The sequence below is a fragment of the Cnephaeus nilssonii genome (assembly GCF_951640355.1).
Source record: "Cnephaeus nilssonii genome assembly, chromosome: 4".
Classification (NCBI taxonomy): domain Eukaryota; kingdom Metazoa; phylum Chordata; class Mammalia; order Chiroptera; family Vespertilionidae; genus Cnephaeus; species Cnephaeus nilssonii.
In genome coordinates, this window is record NC_137075.1 from 68,349,185 (window position 1) to 68,366,259 (window position 17,075).

The following is a 17,075-nucleotide window of genomic DNA, read 5'->3' on the forward strand; positions in this document are numbered from 1 at the left end:
TTTATTTCTGTAGCCCTTGTAAAGAGTTAAGTCCAGTTCAAGACCTATCTAATATCCAAAATCGGACTGTGTGCACATTTTGTCTTACACTAGCTTTCTCTTTACACGTGTACAGATATCCCAGATGCATTTCTAAATTTTTAAAACTTTTTTTATGGCGAGAAAGGAGACTTTTAATTTGTATACTGTGAGAGTGGGCGTCAATATTGGATCGTCACGTGTCTCTCCCTTCCCCCATATCCTGCTTACTTCAGGGGAAGCATTAGCAACAGATCTGGCCGAATTTCTTTTCATGCTTAATAGATAGACAGATCTTAAATTTTTTCTTTCTTTTTCGCTTTCTCAAGTAATAACTAACACCCAATTGGGCCAAGATTTGAATTTCCCTGCAAGTTCTCTTATGATTTTTAAATGTAACCTTAAGTAATCTTATTGCAAGTAATCTTATTTCAGGAGAGCAGATAGCCCTGCCCTCTCCTGCCACCTTTGAATTTCTTTGCACCAGAGGCCATTTCAGCAGTGGAGTTCCACTTATTACAGATTTTAAATTCCATACACACACTAAGATTCTAATTTGAACAAGAAACATTATTTTGTGATCACATAGACTTCAACATTTGCCTCTAAAGGGCACTTTCACTTTGTCTCATGCTTTACTCCCGACTATCAAGAAATTGCTCCTCCCTTACCTTATCGAGTGCACTCTTTATCAGGAGGAGTTCCTCACTGTCTGCTTCCCAAGTCCTCAGGTCCCTGTTCGGGCGCCAATTTGTCAGGGCCAGCCTGACAGGTTGAACCAGGCTGAGGTAGGGAGGTGGGAATTGAGAAAAGAAAGAGAGACAGGGAAAGCGGGTTCAGGAGGATTGCGAGCCATCGACGGACTGCAACAGCTTTATTAACTGCGTAATGCCTTTTATACACAAACACTTGAATAGGAGGTCTGTAAAGAGGAATGTACTCTTTGTTTCTCTTAATCTCTAAGGGAGAGACAGAGCAGAAGGACAAATTCTCGGTACAGTAAATCAGGCAGATTCTCAGTACAGCAAATCTCAGTAAATAGTTACAGACTTCTTGGCAAGCCATGAAAGGTTGCTCTCATTCTACTGATAATCGCCATCCAAACAAGTCTGGGAAAACTGTGTGGGTAGGTGGCTAAGTCTTGCTAGCCCCTTCGGGTGCAAGGACCATGTCAGCTTACACCCGGTCTCCAACAGTGGGGGACAAAATTCCGCCCACAACGCCATTTTAAAGAAGAAGAAACTGAGGCTCAGAGAAGTACATGATAGTCCAAAATCACCCTGTGGGCCAGGAGATGAGAGCTTCATCTCTAACAGCTCCTCTGAGTGGCAGCGATGATAGTGTAAGAGGCTGGGGGATGGAGTCTCATGTTTGCATTTAAGTTTTAGCTTTGCACCTGGCCGGTGTGGCTCAGTGGTTGAGCGTCGACCTATGAACCAGAAGGTCACGGTTCGATTCCCGGTCAGGGCACACAACTGGGTTGTGGGCTCAATCCCCAGGAGGGGGCGTGCAGGAGGCAGCCGATCAATGATTCTCTCTCATCATTGATGTTTCTCTCTCTCCCTCTCCCTTCCTCTCTGAGATCAATAAAAATACTTTTAAAAGAGTTTTAGCCTTGCTCCCACTATTTCTGGGATCTCAGCATATGCCTCCCCCTCCTCAGGCCTTAGTTCCCTTTTCTGTGAAATGGGAACCATAGCAGGCTCTCCCTTACTGGGCCGTGAGGATGCTGTGAGATTTGGACAGGAAATGCAGACTTCCACACTGATGGTGCCTGCAGGCTCTGCCTCGCCCCTTCACCTGCTAACAAAATCCACTTCTTCACCACCAGCCAGAATTCCCCATCATTTCCCCCAAGTGATTTGCAGTTTAATAGCTAGAAAAACCCAGGGTTTAAAAAGGTCGCCGTGGAATGTCAGGCATCCGCTGGCAGGTGCGCAGGGTCTCTGTGGGAGCCACGCCCGGGGCGGGCACCGAAAGGAAGACCTGCTGGCGTGCCCTTCCACCCAGTGCCCGGGGGTTCTCACTTCTAAATAATAGGCTGTGCATGATTTGATTTCATTTCGTTCTAAATTGCCCAGCCTGCAACCAGCGATGCAAGGCGGGGTCCTGCAAATCAATTCTGCTGCGCAGCGAAGCCGGCGCCTGCTAACCTGGGGGTGCTTAGAAGTGAGGCCCAGCCACCGGGCATCAGGGCAGTGATTGCCATTTGCCTTTTGGGGTCAAACTGCTAGCAGGTATGAATAGAAAATTGTTTTCAAATGTTTCATTTGTTTAGATTTACGTAGCATGCACTCTGTTAAGATCTACTCTATGCACAGCACTTTGCCAAGGCTAGAGTGGGAGGATGGGGAGAATGCGTCCCCTGCCCGGGCTCAGGGGGGCTCAGCACTGGAGCCTGGCAATGTGGCCTCATAAGTCATGGTTCAAGTTGGGAGGGCAGGGAAGGGGCGGGTCAGAACATCACTGATCTGGGACAGAGGGACTCCGTCTCTCACCTTTTATCCATCTCATCTCTGAGGAGGAAGGGCTGCTTTAAATCCCACCTCTATGGCATGTTACCTGTGGGGTTCCCACCCATGTCCGGGGTCAGGGAAGCAGGTTCTTTTGATCTGAGCGCAGCCCTGGCTTTGTAGTGAGGTATCCTCCGCAGGTCTGGGCCAGATTCTAAGTGTGGTCAGGTGTGCAGTTTGTGTATTTCCCAGCCCCTCTGTTCTCCTCCTTTGACTATGTCAGCATCCTCTCTTGCCTCCCCAAAAATTCAGGGCCCAAAGAGAGAAGGACGGTAGTCACACCCGGAATCACCCTGCGCAAAATGCAGGTGGTCTCCCTCTCTGGCTCATGTCCATCCACTGTGTCCTGCAGCCCCACCCTGCCTCCTCCCTCAGTGCCACCCCCCAGCATGGCCAGCGCCCTGGTCACAAGATCTCCTGCTGCACAGGATCTGCTGAACTCGTTCATGGCAAGGAGTGAATCGTAACAGCTGCTCCTTTCCAGGGTCTTTGCATTTTAATAAGTGGCCAATGTTTTAATTTAAACAAAAAAAAATTTTTTTAAGGAAGAAAGAGAAAATGTAAGAGATAGAATGAATGACCCATAGTTTCTACAAGAGGGCCTTCTTAATTTTTAATCCTCACTGGAGGATATTTTTCTATTGATTTTTAGAGAAAGTGGAAGAGAGAGGAAAAGACAGAGAGACATATCGAGGTGAGAGAAACACATCAATTGGTTGCCTCCTGCACGCACCCAGACCAGGGCCTGGGTCAGGGAGGAGCCTGCAACCGAAGTACATACCCTTTTTTTAAAAAAAATATATTTTATTGATTTTTTACAGAGAGGAAGAGAGAGGGATAGAGAGTTAGAAACATCGATGAGAGAGAAACATCGATCAGCTGCCTCTTGCACACCCCCTACTGGGGATGTGCCCGCAACCAAGGTACATGCCCTTGACCGGAATCGAACCTGGGACCCTTGAGTCCGAAGGCCGATGCTCTATCCACTGAGCCAAACCGGTTTCGGCCGAAGTACATACCCTTAACTGGAATCGAACCCAGGACTCTCTGGTCCACAGTCCAATACTCTATCCATAAGCCAAACCAGCTAGGGCTTCAAGCGGGCCTTCTGAGTGTGTGCCAAGCCCACACCATCCTCCTCACGTGGATAAAAGCCGAAGGCTGTCCCATTTGCCTCCTTGCTTGCAGCCCTGGGGGGGGGGGGGGTGAGCAGCTGCAAGCCAAGATCCCTGCTGCCCATTAGAGAGGCCTATCCACTGCAAACCAGGATGTCAGCAGAACTGAACGGTGAATCTATAACTGGAACAAATCGCTTTAATTAGCTAAGACCCAAATCTAATTCAAATAGTATTTCTTCACTGAACCATGAACCAACTTCTCTATTCTCCTCCCCTAGTTGACCAGTTTAACCCAGAACTGAACTAAGAAAGGAACATACTGACCATCCAGCTAGCTAACGCCTCCCATTTCACAGGTGAGAACACTGAGGCCCAGAGAGGAATGACCCAGCTCAAGGTCATGTGGCACCTCAGTGGCCCACATTTGACTCTAATAGCCCCTTACTTTCTCCACTACTTAAAGTGACCTCTTGACTCAGAACCTCAAGAGAGAGTACAAGTTATATTCCATATTGTGTATCTTGAATCGGGATCCTCTCTTACACTAAGAAGTTGGTAACTCAAATGAGAGATGGGTGGCTCAGTTGGAATTCTCCCAGCCTTCCCTTCTCCCCACAGCCCTAGAAAATCAAAGAGAAAGATTTAAAACTTATTGTGACCTGATTTGTGGTACGATTACTGATATTATCATTATTATTTGCCTCGATTATCTACTCATATTAAATTTACCTCCTTACGGTTATAACAACATTCGTGTAAATCAGTGGTTCTTAACTGGGGGAGATTTTACCCCCCAAGGGACATTGGCAATATCTGGAGACATTTCTGGTTGTCACAACTTGATAGGGGACACAGCGTGTGCTACTGGCATCTTTTCGGGAGAGGCGTGGACACTGCTACGCCATGCCTAGGACAGCCCCCACAACAAGGACTGTCTGGCCCAAAACGTCAATCATGTCGAGATTGGGAAACTCTGATCTAAATCCACACAAAGGGGAAAAATATCCCACAAACCCTGCTACCTCAACCAGTGAGACTCCACTTTCCTGCTTCCTCCCAGCCTCTGCCTTCCGTAGGTCTTACCATCATGGCTGGAATACAGCTTACAGTCTACTGTTTTCCACTTAACTTTGCAGCCTGAGCGTTGTCCCTCTTGCCTCGTCGTCTTCACCAGGACCATTTCTAATGTGTAATGTAGTCCTCAGGCGGGTTGAGAGCCAAGTGTCTCATGGGCACTTGGTACCTGAGAGACTTGCCAGGTGGGCTGCGGGGGGTGGGGATGCCTGTGTGGGCCTGCTGTGGCCAGCCTTGTCCTCTACCTCAGCTGATGCCATCATAGGTTTCATCATCAAAAGGCCTTTGTGAAGCGCCTTGGTGAGTATATGCAAGAGGGATCCTCAGCAGAGATCTTCCTGCCAGCCCCGGACACCTGGGGCATGTCGGCTCCGACAGACAGCACATATGTCAGCCAGCTGCCGAGGCATCCAAGGATCAGGCCGTAGGCCCCAGGCAGAGGCTGCCAGGGAGAGGGTGCCAAACCAGATTCTTAAGCCATGTTCATGACAAGAGTAAGTGTGTCTGAGAATGGAAGACAGGCTGGATTCCTGAAGGGAGCCAGGGCCCTGAATTCTCTCCTCCAACTGGCTGTCGGTTTTTTGTAGGACAAGGGATTTTAGAAGCCGGGGGGCGGGCGGGGGTTGGGGGGCACTTTGACAAGCACACAGCCTGGGAGAAAACCAGATGCCGCCAGAGATGATCCTCCTGAGACCTGCCTGCCACCCTCTCGTCTCACCTCGTTGCCCCTCCCTCTCCCCCTACAGGTGTTCCATGAGCAGGGCATCCTCTTTGGCTACCGACATCCACAGAGTTCTGCCACTGCCTGCATCCTCAGCCTTTTCCAAATGACCAATGAGACCCTCAACATCTGGACTCACTTGCTGCCTTTCTGGTATTGCCCAGCCCCTTGGCCAGCCGCCTCCTTCGGGAATCCTGGGAGCCAGGGCTTCTTTAAACACAACTGGGGCGGGGAGGGCTGAGATGCTGTGCTGGGATATTGGGGACTCCGCCTGGTGTGTGGGTGTGGAGCTGAGATGAGCTTCAGATCATGGATACTGGTAGGATTCGTGGGGCTCCTGGCTCTGTCGTCTCCCTGCTCCCTGCCCCCGGGCCTGATTTGATCTGATCCCCTGCAGGCTTGGAGGCTCTCTGGGTCTCACAGAAGCCCTAGTTAAAACGTCATGAGCTTTAGCAAGTCCTTGACTCCCCGGGAGCTCCGAGCACAGCCCCTCAGGCTCTGGAACACCTGCATGGTTCTGTTTTATGGATGAACCACAGGTGATTCAGGCTGTTTTGAAGTTTGTGCCACTACAAAGAGTGCTGGCCTGACCATCCTTGTTTGTGGGGCCCGAGCCCTGGGTGCCGATCCTGTGGACGACTTCTTAGCTGAGCCCCAGTGGCTGAGGCGCCCACTGCATGCGCACCCCTTCACTGCCAGGCCCAGCTGAACAGTACAGAGTGGCAGGAGGGCCTGGGAGAGCCGGGAGTAAGATGCCCTAAGAAAGGGGGACTAGGGAATAATCTCAAGATGATCAAAGGATATGTTTTGAGAAACGGCAAATAGCTTAAGCTTTATTTCTGCTGGGACAGGAGGGAAAAGATCCCACGTACAGCCAGGGTTTAGCGATGCTCCTTGGGTCCCTGCATGGAAGGCTTATAGTCTCCTTCCCTGGGAGGGTGTGAGGGAAGGGGGCCGCTCTTAGCAGTGCGTGGAGGTGAGCAGCTCTGGATGCAGAACCCCCTCACGTGGGTTATAGGTCAGGCAGGTCTGACACGGAGAGTGCACTATCGCTGTGTAGAGATGGAGCCCAGAGACCCAGGCTTGGCTGAGACTCGGCATGGGCCTCGGCCACTCAGAAAAGTGATTGCAATGTTAGTGGAGGAACCGTGCGGGAGAGAAGGGAGAAAACGCCCTGTTGTCTCTAGACTGGGGGACTCCCTGTGACTGGGGAGCCTTCCTGTAAGGGGGATGGAGACGAGCCACAGGGATGGTGCCCAGGTCAAATGTGGATCCTAAGAGGGATGGTGGAATGCACCAGGGTATTTAGGGTGACGTTAAAAGAGGTGAGGAGGGTTATGCCTTAAGACAGTGGTCGGCAAACCGCGGCTCGCGAGCCACATGCGGCTCTTTGGCCCCTTGAGTGTGGCTCTTCCACAAAATACCAGGTGCGGGCGCGCACGTACAGTGTGATTGAAACTTCGTGGCCCATGCGCAGAAGTCGGTTTTCGGCCTGGGCGAGTCTATTTTGAAGAAGTGGCGTTAGAACACTCAAGGGGCCAAAGAGCCTCATGTGGCTCGCGAGCCGCCGTTTGCCGACCACTGCCTTAATATATTGATGAGCTTGTTCTCGACGATCCCGTTGGGGAGCACTCGGGCCGATTGAATGGAGATAGATTCCACAGAGACAGATGGCAGCTCAGTGAGGAACTTCCCAGCTCTCAGAGCTGCCTTGGTAGGTGGTGAGCTCCCCATCCCTGGAAGCATGCAAACTGAGGCTGGAGAATCACTTGGGCAAGATACTGAAAGAGGGATCTGTCACCACCAGCAGTGAGAGGGGACTGGACTAAATAAAGGCTCTCTTCTTGCCTCTCCTGCTCATTTCCAAGCAAAAAAGGAGCCCACCCACCGTCCCTTGCTCACGGCATTTCACCAAAGCGAAAACGGGTAGGGATTGGCCTGTTCCAGGGGAACGGGAGGCAGATGGCGAAAGGCAGAGGAGCCTCCAGCCACAGGGATGGAGTGGGCCGTGCTGTGTTGCAGGTTCTTTGTGTGGAGGTTTGTGACGGCACTGTATGTGATAGATGTCCAGAATGACAGCTACTCCTGGCCTCTGCTTGTGTACATGAGCACCAGCTGCGTGTACCCCTTTGCCTCCAGCTGTGCACACACCTTCAGCTCCATGTCCAAGAACGCCCGGCACATCTGCTACTTCCTGGACTACGGCGCTGTCAACCTTTTCAGCCTGGGTAGGTGAGGCCTTGCTCTCGACTTCCCTCCGCTGGGACTGAGCGACCTGCCCCTTCCCCTGGGAGCTGGGGTCACCACAAGGCTTTGGTGGGCTTGCAGATGAGTTGAGGGAATGCAGTGCCCCGTCCAGGTTCCCGATGAGTGTTTTATAAGCAACTTGTCCACAGGTGTGCTGGCAATACTGAACAACTACTTCTCCGGGGAGAAAGGCCCTGGTCTGTGGTGTCTGCTGATCTGTGGTATAAATATTCCACATGTCAGACTTCAGGCCATGACATCGCTGAACGCATGGGGAGAGATACACAGTTGCTCACCATTACATAGTAATTCCTCTATACTAACACAGTAGGTGGATTAATTGAATAGTTATTACTTTTGTTACTGATTCATTTAATTGTAACTTTATGATATTTAATTTTTAATACTGGCTGTGTCTAACAACTGGCTCACAAGTTCTCTGAAACGATCTGCTCTCACAGGCCAGGATGAGCCAGCCACACATCGGTGCTGGTCTCTGTCGTGCCTGGCAGGGAAGTAGGTGGTCACAGGCCTCATTTGTCCAAGGGCTTAGAGGAGTTAGCGATTTTCTCAACCTTCTTGTGTTTTCCTTTAACTATGATGTCCCCTCCTGATGACTCCTCTCCTCTCCCCATCATAGGCATCCATCTGTCCCCTCACATCCCAGTTCTAGCCTCTTCTCCCTCCCAATCCTGCTCTAGGTCTTCCCTTGCCCAAGGAGCACACCTCTATTCCATTTCCTCTTTCTCTTTCTTCACAAGTTATACATACACATGTACACATGCATAGACACACACATGCATACACTATAATACACACACACACAGAGAATACATGTACATATACATATACATACACATGTATACACATACATTATATACACACCTATACATGTACACATCCTACTATATAAAAACCCTGGGTCCATCACGACTGGAGGCTCAACCAACTGGAAGTCAGTCCTGTAGTCAATGCTGGGTTGCCATAGCGACCCAGCACTGACTGCTGTGGCTGCAGGCACGGTGACCCAGCACTGACTGCTGAGGGGGCTGTGAATCAGGCCCAGAGAGAGGCCTGAAGAGAGAAGCAGGGTCTGATCTATAGCCTGTGTGGCAGCTGTTGATCAGCACTTGCCTCTGTCTTTCTCTCTGGGCTGGGCCAGCAGCTGTGCCTCCATTTCTCTCCAGACCTCCACCAGGGCTTTCTGACCAGGCCTAATTGATAGGCCCAGAGACACTGACTGGCATAGAAACCAGCCAATCAGAACCAAATCTGGGTAAAGTGTGAGGAGCCAATGGCTGCCTAGGAGGCAAAGCTTTTGACGCTGACTGGCATAGAAACTGACCAATCAGAAACAAATTGGCCGGCAGAGGAAGGCAGTTGGGGGCGAGATTAGGCCTGCAGGGGAGGGTCATTGGGGACAACCAGGCCTTCAGGGGAGAGCAGTTGGGGGCAAGATCAGGTTGGCAGGGGAGGGCAGTTGGGGGCAACCAGGCCGGCAGGGGAGGGTAGTTGGGGCGAGATCAGGCCAGCAGGGGAGGGCAGTTTGGGGCAACCAGGCTGGCAAGGGAGGGCAGTTGGGGGCAAGATCAGGCTGGCAGGGGAGGGCAGTTAGGGGTGATCAGGCAGGCAGGCAGAGGCAGTTAGGGGCGATCAGGCAGGTGAGCGGTTAGGAGCCAGCAGTCCCAGATTGCGAGAAGGATGTCCCGATTGGAGAGGGTGCAGGCTGAGCTGAGGGAACCCCCCCCCCCCGTGCACAAATTTCATGCACCGGGCCACTAGTATATATATAAAAGCCTAATATGCAAAGTGTCCCCTCAGGAGTTTGACCGACCGGGAGTTTGATCACTCGCTATGATGTGTGCTGACCACCAGGGAGTGGTGCGGAATAAAGGAAGGCCTTAGCCAGCATCCGGCAGCAGGCAGCTGGCAGCCACTAGGGACCCTACCTGTGCACAAATTTCATGCACTGGGCCTCTATTATACATATACACATATACACAGAGTCTTTACTGTCTCACCTCCCACTCCTCAGTGCTCTGCTGTCCAGCCCCGACCATTCACTAAAACTGTGGTTGCTGAGGCCTGGCCTCCTCCTGACTCAGGGGATTCATGCAGCTCTGCGGGCTCTCCCTCCAGCCTTTGATGCAGGGCCCCCTGTGCTCCTCAGACCCTCTCTCTTTCTCTGGCCCCTGGTGCATCACTCCCTCCTCTTCCTCCTCCTTTGCTGGTTCTCTTCCTCTGCTCTCCCCATAGGTGCGGGAGCTCAGCACCGGTCCCTGGGCCTCGGTTCTGACACGGCCCGGCTCCCTGGGTGCTCTCCTCTGTGCCCACACCATCCCCTGACACCTCTGGGAGGTGCTCCCAACCCCCCTCTCTAGTTTAAACTGCTCACCTGAGGTCCACCCGCATCCAGCCCTGTGGCCTGGACTGTCCACATTCTCCCCGCCCGGCTCCAAGTCAGAAGTCTCAGCTCCCCGCCCTCTCACTCTGGCCCATCCCACTTCCTCCATCCTCTCTAATCAGCACGTTCAGTTGAGTCTCCTCCACATTTCTCAAATCGGCTCCATCCCCCTGGCTTGGCTCAGACCCTTGTGCCTCTCCCCTGCACTGTTTCAACAGACTCCTCTCGGCCCCTCCACACCCCATTTCCTCCCAGTTGTCTGGGTGATTTCTACACCTTCTGAACCTGGCACCCCTCCCACTTAAAACCTTTCAGGGTTCCCAATTTCCTGGGAGGCAGTCCAAACTCCTTAGCCCGGGAGCTTCCCCGGCCCTTGACCGCCTGCCCAGACTCACTGTGCAAGGCAGACTCCGAGCTGAGCAGCTGGCACCCAGCACAAGGGCGGCATAACGCGCTGCTCGGTGGCCGGCTACCAACCTGCTCTCAGGCAAGTTCTTAACCTCTTCAGCCTCCATCTCTCATCCACAAAATTGGCACAGCTTCCTCCTAGGAGTGTTGTGAAGATCAAATGCGTTTGGAAGTGAAGCGCTTAGTAAGCACGGGAGGGAGGGTAGCCGCTCCCACGATGATCTAGTTGCCCTGACAGCAGTGCCCCGAGGTGGGTCCGTCATTATACCCACGCTCTCCGCTCCTGGTGACAATAACAAGGCACAGTGAAGGTCAGTGACCCAGGTCACACCGCAGAGCCAGGGCCCCTGCCTGTGGCTTCCTCCAAGCCCCCAGGCCTGGGCCCACCTCCCTGCAGTTCTGGGCCCTCCATCTCTGCCCCCCACTGTGAACAGCTCCCTGAGGACAGTGCACTTTGCAGCCATAGCCCAGGGCTTGACGTGGGGTGTTCAGTGAACAGGGAAGGAGGTTCTAGCAGTTGTGAGAGCCTGTGGATTCCACCGAACACCCCGCTCCATGTCTGCAGCCACTGTCCCGCCCCCCCTCCTGCAACCCTGCGGAAACCCTCAACCCCTGATTTCCAGCCCTCCTCCCTCTAGGCCATCCTGTGCACTTTCACTAGATGTTGGTCACCTTAATCCCCCACTCAGAAACCTCCCGGTTACACCTGACACGAGTACAAATAATATTGAACATAGACTGTAATTTAAAAAAAAAAAAATTTTAAAGAAAGAAACCTCCCGATTGCCCGAAGGATGAGGTTCGCTTTCCTTAGGCATCCAACGCAGCTCCTGCTCTGCCCCCGGGAAAGCCCTGCCTGCCCTCGGCCTGTCGGAACCCCCCACCTCTAAGGGGCTTCCCAGATCAGCCCCTGTGCCAGATGCCTGCCCATCCTAAACACCCGCCTCACGCTGCAACATGCTGGAGGCTCTGATCAATCTTGCTTCCCACTGCAGCCTCTGGCAGGGGCTGAGGCTCCTCGCTCTGTGCCACCCACGGAGTTTGGCAGGTGGGCCCCAGACAACATGCACAGAGCGATGCATCCTGGTCCACGTGGGAACCTCCCCGTAGGATCAGCTGGGCGAGGAGGTTGTCCCCCGGGAGCCAGTGCCCGGCTGAAACCTCCCAGGTGGCCTGCTGGGGTGGGGAACGTTGTACCAGGAGGTGGCGACTCTGGGCCCCTCTGCCTGTGTGACCCTGAGAGTGCCAGGGTCACCCTTGGCCTCACTGGACGCCACCTGAGAAATGGGATCCGAGCAGAGGTTGTGTGGCCCGAGCCCTGTGTCAGCCTTGAGCTAGAATTCCAAGCTCGCTGTCTTTGGAGTAACAGGTGACCTTGGCCTCATCCCTCAGGCCCTGGGCTGACCGGCCTGTGGCTGCCTCTCCCAGCAGGTGAGGGTGCCTGGAGAGGCCCCTGGCCTAGGTCCCAGACATGATCTCCCCTGGTCTTAGCTGCAGCAGACAGATCTCATGATCTAGTTAAGCCTTCTCTCACACACTCCAAAACCTAAAACAAGACACACACACACCTCTGAGGCCAGCCCATTATACCCAGCCTCCCGGCTGGCCAGTGCTGCAGCCCACTGATGTGACTCTCCTCACCTCCGCGAGGGTCCTCTCTCCCTGCGCCTCGAGCTTTCCACAAGGAGCCCCTGGTGCCGGCCGCTGATGACACGTGCACACTCGGACCTGAGCGCAGGGAGTGTCATCGTGGGCCGTAGCGCGGAGTTCAAAGCAGGGACTGTCGCTGAACTGCATGCACTTGAGGCTTGGCTTTGCTGCTTTCTAGCTGTGTGCCCCTGGGTGGGTTACTAAACCACTCTGTGCCTCTGTTTTGCCATCTGTAAAATGAGGATAAGTGCAGGATGGTGGTTGCAAAGATTATGTAAGTTAATATATGTGAAAGCCCACGGAGCAATGTGAATTCTCAGGGTAGGATCTGGGTAGGCAGAGTGTGTGTGTGTTCGGTGGGGGTGGGGGAGCTCGGGATGGCAGCGGTGGGCCTGTAGCAGCAGGACTGCCCCTGGTCGGTGGGGATGATGAGGCTCGGCCACATGCTGGGTTGATCTTCCCAGTGAGTGCAGACAGTGCCAAGCAGTGGCTCCTCACCCAGGCTGCTGTTCCCTCCCCAGGCTCGGCCATCGCCTACTGCGCCTATTCGTTCCCGGACACGCTGGTGTGCACCCCCTTCCGGGACTACTACATGACCCTGGCTGTGCTGAACACCATCATCAGCACCGGCCTCTCCTGCTACTCCAGGTACCCGGCCGCCCCCTCTCAGATGGGACGGGGAGGGGGCCTCGCGGGCATCTCCATGGACTGCGGGAGGGGGCAGCGCAAGAGGCATTTGGGAGCCTGGGACTCGAGCAAGACCCGCTTCGCGGGCACACAGCCTGTGCAGTTGCTCAGGGCCCCACAATCGAGAGAGCTCCACGCTTGGTTCAGTGCTCTGCTATAGCTGTCCAGAAATTCTTAATGATGTTGGAACAAGGAGATCCTACACTTGCACTTTGCACTGAGCCCTGCAAGTGATGTAGCTGGTCTTGTTGCTGGGCAATCACTTATCTCCCTTGACCCTCAGTTTGCTCCTCTGTAAAATGGGCCAACATCTCCCTGGCGAGATGGATGTAAGGATTACAGGGAACGTACATATGTACCCAGAACACCTAGTACAGGTCTGGCCCAGAGGAGCGCCCCGCCAACGGCAGTCTGCCACTCGGGACTAAGTGGCCTGCCTCTAGGTATGTGCCACGCGTGACAGGTGATATTCAGAGGTTGGACACATCCCGGGGGGAGGCCCCCGGCCACGAGTCACACCCAGCTCACTCACTCTAATTCCCTCGATTTTTTTTCCCCTTTTCACTCACAATAGCTTATTGGAAGGAGAGCTAGAGGCATTGTTTTGAGGATAACTACTCTCATTTATTTAGCTCTTTGTAAGAGTAACTGCCCCAAAGCTCCAGTTCCCTAAATTGCGTAGGAAACCTCTCAGATGGCAGTTTCGGGGCAACAGCCCTTCTAGACGGTGTTGGGGTGCTGGGTGCTTCCTGGGCCGGGTGCCTTCATTGGCACCACGGTTGGCTCATAGGTCGCACCTACCGTTAGCCCCCTTGATGGCAATTCCAGGGAGCAGGTTGAGGCCCCTATGAGACTGCAGGCCTCAGAGTCACTGGTACCTGCGGCCGTGCACTCCCCTGCACGGGAGAAAACGGGGGGCGGGGGGGGGCACGTTTCTGTAACTCATGGTGACTTTGGCTCCAGCTTTCTTTGGGTGACACTTAGGTTTTCTGGGACCCAGAGGTAGGCAAGTTGCTCAAACTTGACAAACTGGTTTTCTTTAAGAATGGCAAGATAGGCTCTTAAACAGCATCCGGAATACCTGCCCCCACTTGCCCTCCGCAGACCTGTCCTCGGACAGGTGGGCACGTGCGGTGGCTTCCCGTGGGCATGAGTCTCAGCTCTGAGCGCAGACTCAACACTGGGCTTTGGGATACTCTGTTCCGTGGAAAGGCCTGGGCGTAGGAGTGGGGGTAAACTGTCTCTTCCCTCGCCCTGAAAATCACAGAGCTCCCCCAATGCTGTGAGGAGACAGGGTCTCCCACAGGGTAAGAAATGGAATCAGATGTCAGGGGTGGTTATTTCCCTCCCTCTCCCCCATTCCTTAACCCCACGGGATTAAGAGCTCTTACTGGAATGCAGCCCCAGTGCCCAGCCGGAGCTGGGGGGCTGCAGAGATGGTGGAGAGGGGAGGAGGCGTGGCCCTGCCGTGGGTGAGACCAGGAGTAACAGGCATAGACAGTAACAAGGATGCTAGAAATCGCTCAAGAGAGGCAAAGCATGCCCACGAGGATGCGAGGGCTCACGGACAGCCTGGCCCAGGGACCCGCACACCCGGATCTGGTCCTTGGACCTGTCCCTCTCCTGACTGGTTGGCTCCTGCAGGGCCAGGCAGCTCTGGTGTTTGGAACTAGGACCAGAGGGCAGCAAGCTGTGGGCTGAGGGGTGGGAAGGCTTGTGGGTGTGGGAGGAACAGTCCAGAGTCCATGAGGCAGGACTGCCTTCCCGTGAACTCCCAATGCAAATTCTTAGAACATTGCTGCTTTTTTTTATTTTTTTTAAGCTTCCCGAATTACAAGGGTAGACTGTTTCCTTCCAGCCAGGAGTCTCCCCTGATTGTTCAGATACGGTGAATGGGTCTCGTGCATGTGGCAAGCCTGGTACCTTTGGACCAACTTGTTTGGCAGGGCAGGGCAGCCAGGAATATCTTGAAAGCCCATGTAAGGGTGCTTTTCCCTTATCAATGAAATGGATTACTTCTGTTTATTTATGGGGCACACCGGAGGCTTCCATCCATCCATCCATTCAACCATCTATCCAACCATCTATCCATCCATTTAACCATCTATCCAACCATTCATTCATGTATCCAACCATCCATCCATCCATCCATCCACCCACCTACCCACCCATCTGTCCTTCTGTCCATCCATCCACCTATCCATCCATCCAACCAACCAACCTCTCAACATGTCCTAAATGCCTGCCCTGCTCTAAGCATCATGTTAAGATCTGGGACCACCAGGAGGAGTGAGGCACAGTCCTTGCCCTCAGAATGCCCAGTGCATCAGGAGAGGCAAACTGTAGCCCCCAAAAGTCCAGGGGACATGGCCGTTAGAGTGGAGCAGGACAGAATGTAACATAAACAAATAATGACAATACAAACTGACACCCATGTGGATGGATACCCAGGGTTCTGCGGACTGGCGTTAGGACTGAGGACTGAGGACTGAGGAGGTCAAACACTTCAGCTGGAGAGGAGAGAAGGACCTTTGGACAGAGCAGAGGCTGGGGCCGGAGAGGATGGGGCTGCCTGGGAGGCAGCAGGGAGGGTCACCGAGCCCACGTGGCTGGCAGGGGGAGAGCAGCTAGAGAGGGGCCCGAAGGTGGCTGGGGATTTGAATGCCTCAGTGTCCGACTGGGGACTGGCCCTGTGCTCGGTCACATTCCTAGGGAGACAGTTCCCTGGGCTTAGCTTGCAGGCCCCGGGGGGCTTCCAGGTGTGTTAACAACCACTGGCGGGGGGCTGTGCCGGAACAGAGGGGAGAAAGGGCAAACGCCACCCTCGGAGCCAGAGGTACAGTGGGGTGTCCCAGGAGAGGGCCTTCCTTTTCCTCCTCCCCTGTCCTCCTTCCTTCCCACGCTGGTGGCTTCTCTGATCTTACAAGGCCTCTCCTCTTTGTTGTCATTCCCTGTCTTCCTGGTTGTCAGTGTCTGAGGAGTGAGAAAGGTGATGTGGGCAGGGAGCGACTCCGGCCCTGATTAACTGTAGGAGGAGCAGGAGGAGAGGAGGGCAGGGCCATCTCCCGGTCTCAGGGACTCTCCATGTGGCCCTCACCGCCCCCTCTGGGATTCAGTGTCCAAACCGTAACCAAGGGCCTCTGGAAGATGGGCTTTCTGGTTTGGGCATTCCTCACTGCCTCTTTCTTTCTTTCTTTTTAATATATATTTTTTATTGATTTCAGAGAGAGGAAGGGAGATGGAGAGAGAGATAGAAACATCAATGATGAGAGAGAGTCATTGATCAGCTGCCTCCTACACGCCCCACAGTGGGGATTGAGCCCCCAACCCAAGCATGTGCCCTTTGACCGGAATCGAACCCAGGACCCCTCAGTCCGCAGGCCGGCGCTCTATCCATTGAGCCAAACCGGCGAGGCCACTTTCTTTTTCGAGATTCTCTCCTGCCTCTCCCTCCTGGCGCCTCAGCCCATGGTATGGCCAGGAGCGCGAAAGACCACCTTCTCCCTCCCTGGGCACAGCCGGAGACCATGAACCTCACTGGCAGAGCCTCATCTATGCACGTGCTTCCCAGGACATCACGGTCCCCATGGCATTCCTTCCATTCCAGGGCCCGTCCTGAAGGTGAAGCCCACCCACAGGGCCGTGGGCTCCCCTGGCTGGAGATTCGGTCCTTAGTACCATGGGATTTAGTTCAAATGAACATGTTCCGGAAAGCTGCCTTTTTGTTCTGTAGCACTGGAGAGGGGACATGAGGGCTGCGTGACCTCTCTACGGTTCCGGGGCCGGGTGGGGTGACGGAGACGCTGCTCGTGGCCGCCGACCACCCAAAGGCCAGGAGGCACCACTCCCTCGGGAGCGTGAGTTACACAGTGTTTGCTGTGCATCACACGTCACTGTAGGGACTTTTTTTTAAAATATATTTTATTGATATTTTACAGAGAGGAAGGGAGAGGGATAGAGAGTTAGAAACATCGATGAGAGAGAAACATCGATCAGCTGCCTCCTGCACACCCCCTACTGGGGATGTGCCCGCAACCAAGGTACATGCCCTTGACCAGAATCGAACCTGGGACCTTTCAGTCCACAGACCGACGACGCTCTATCCACTGAGCCAAACCGGTTAGGGCTGTAGGGACTTTTTTGGTTCTCCATCCCAAGCCACCAACCGTTGGGGTTTTTTTTTGACAAATACTTGCTTAGTGAAATGCTTTGTGGTCAATGATGTAGGGACGGAA

At 53.7% G+C, this 17,075-nt stretch overlaps 1 protein-coding gene across 1 annotated transcript in view; it reads left to right on the top strand.

Annotated features, from left to right (window-relative positions):
• Positions 1-17,075, top strand: part of PAQR5 (progestin and adipoQ receptor family member 5) — an 82,611-nt gene that overhangs the window by 53,173 nt on the left and 12,363 nt on the right. Inside the window, exons 3-5 of the mRNA XM_079769790.1 lie at positions 5,470-5,597; positions 7,467-7,672; positions 12,675-12,801. Of these exons, the coding sequence (XP_079625916.1) occupies positions 5,470-5,597; positions 7,467-7,672; positions 12,675-12,801 (461 nt within the window). The remainder of the gene's footprint in view (positions 1-5,469; positions 5,598-7,466; positions 7,673-12,674; positions 12,802-17,075) is intronic.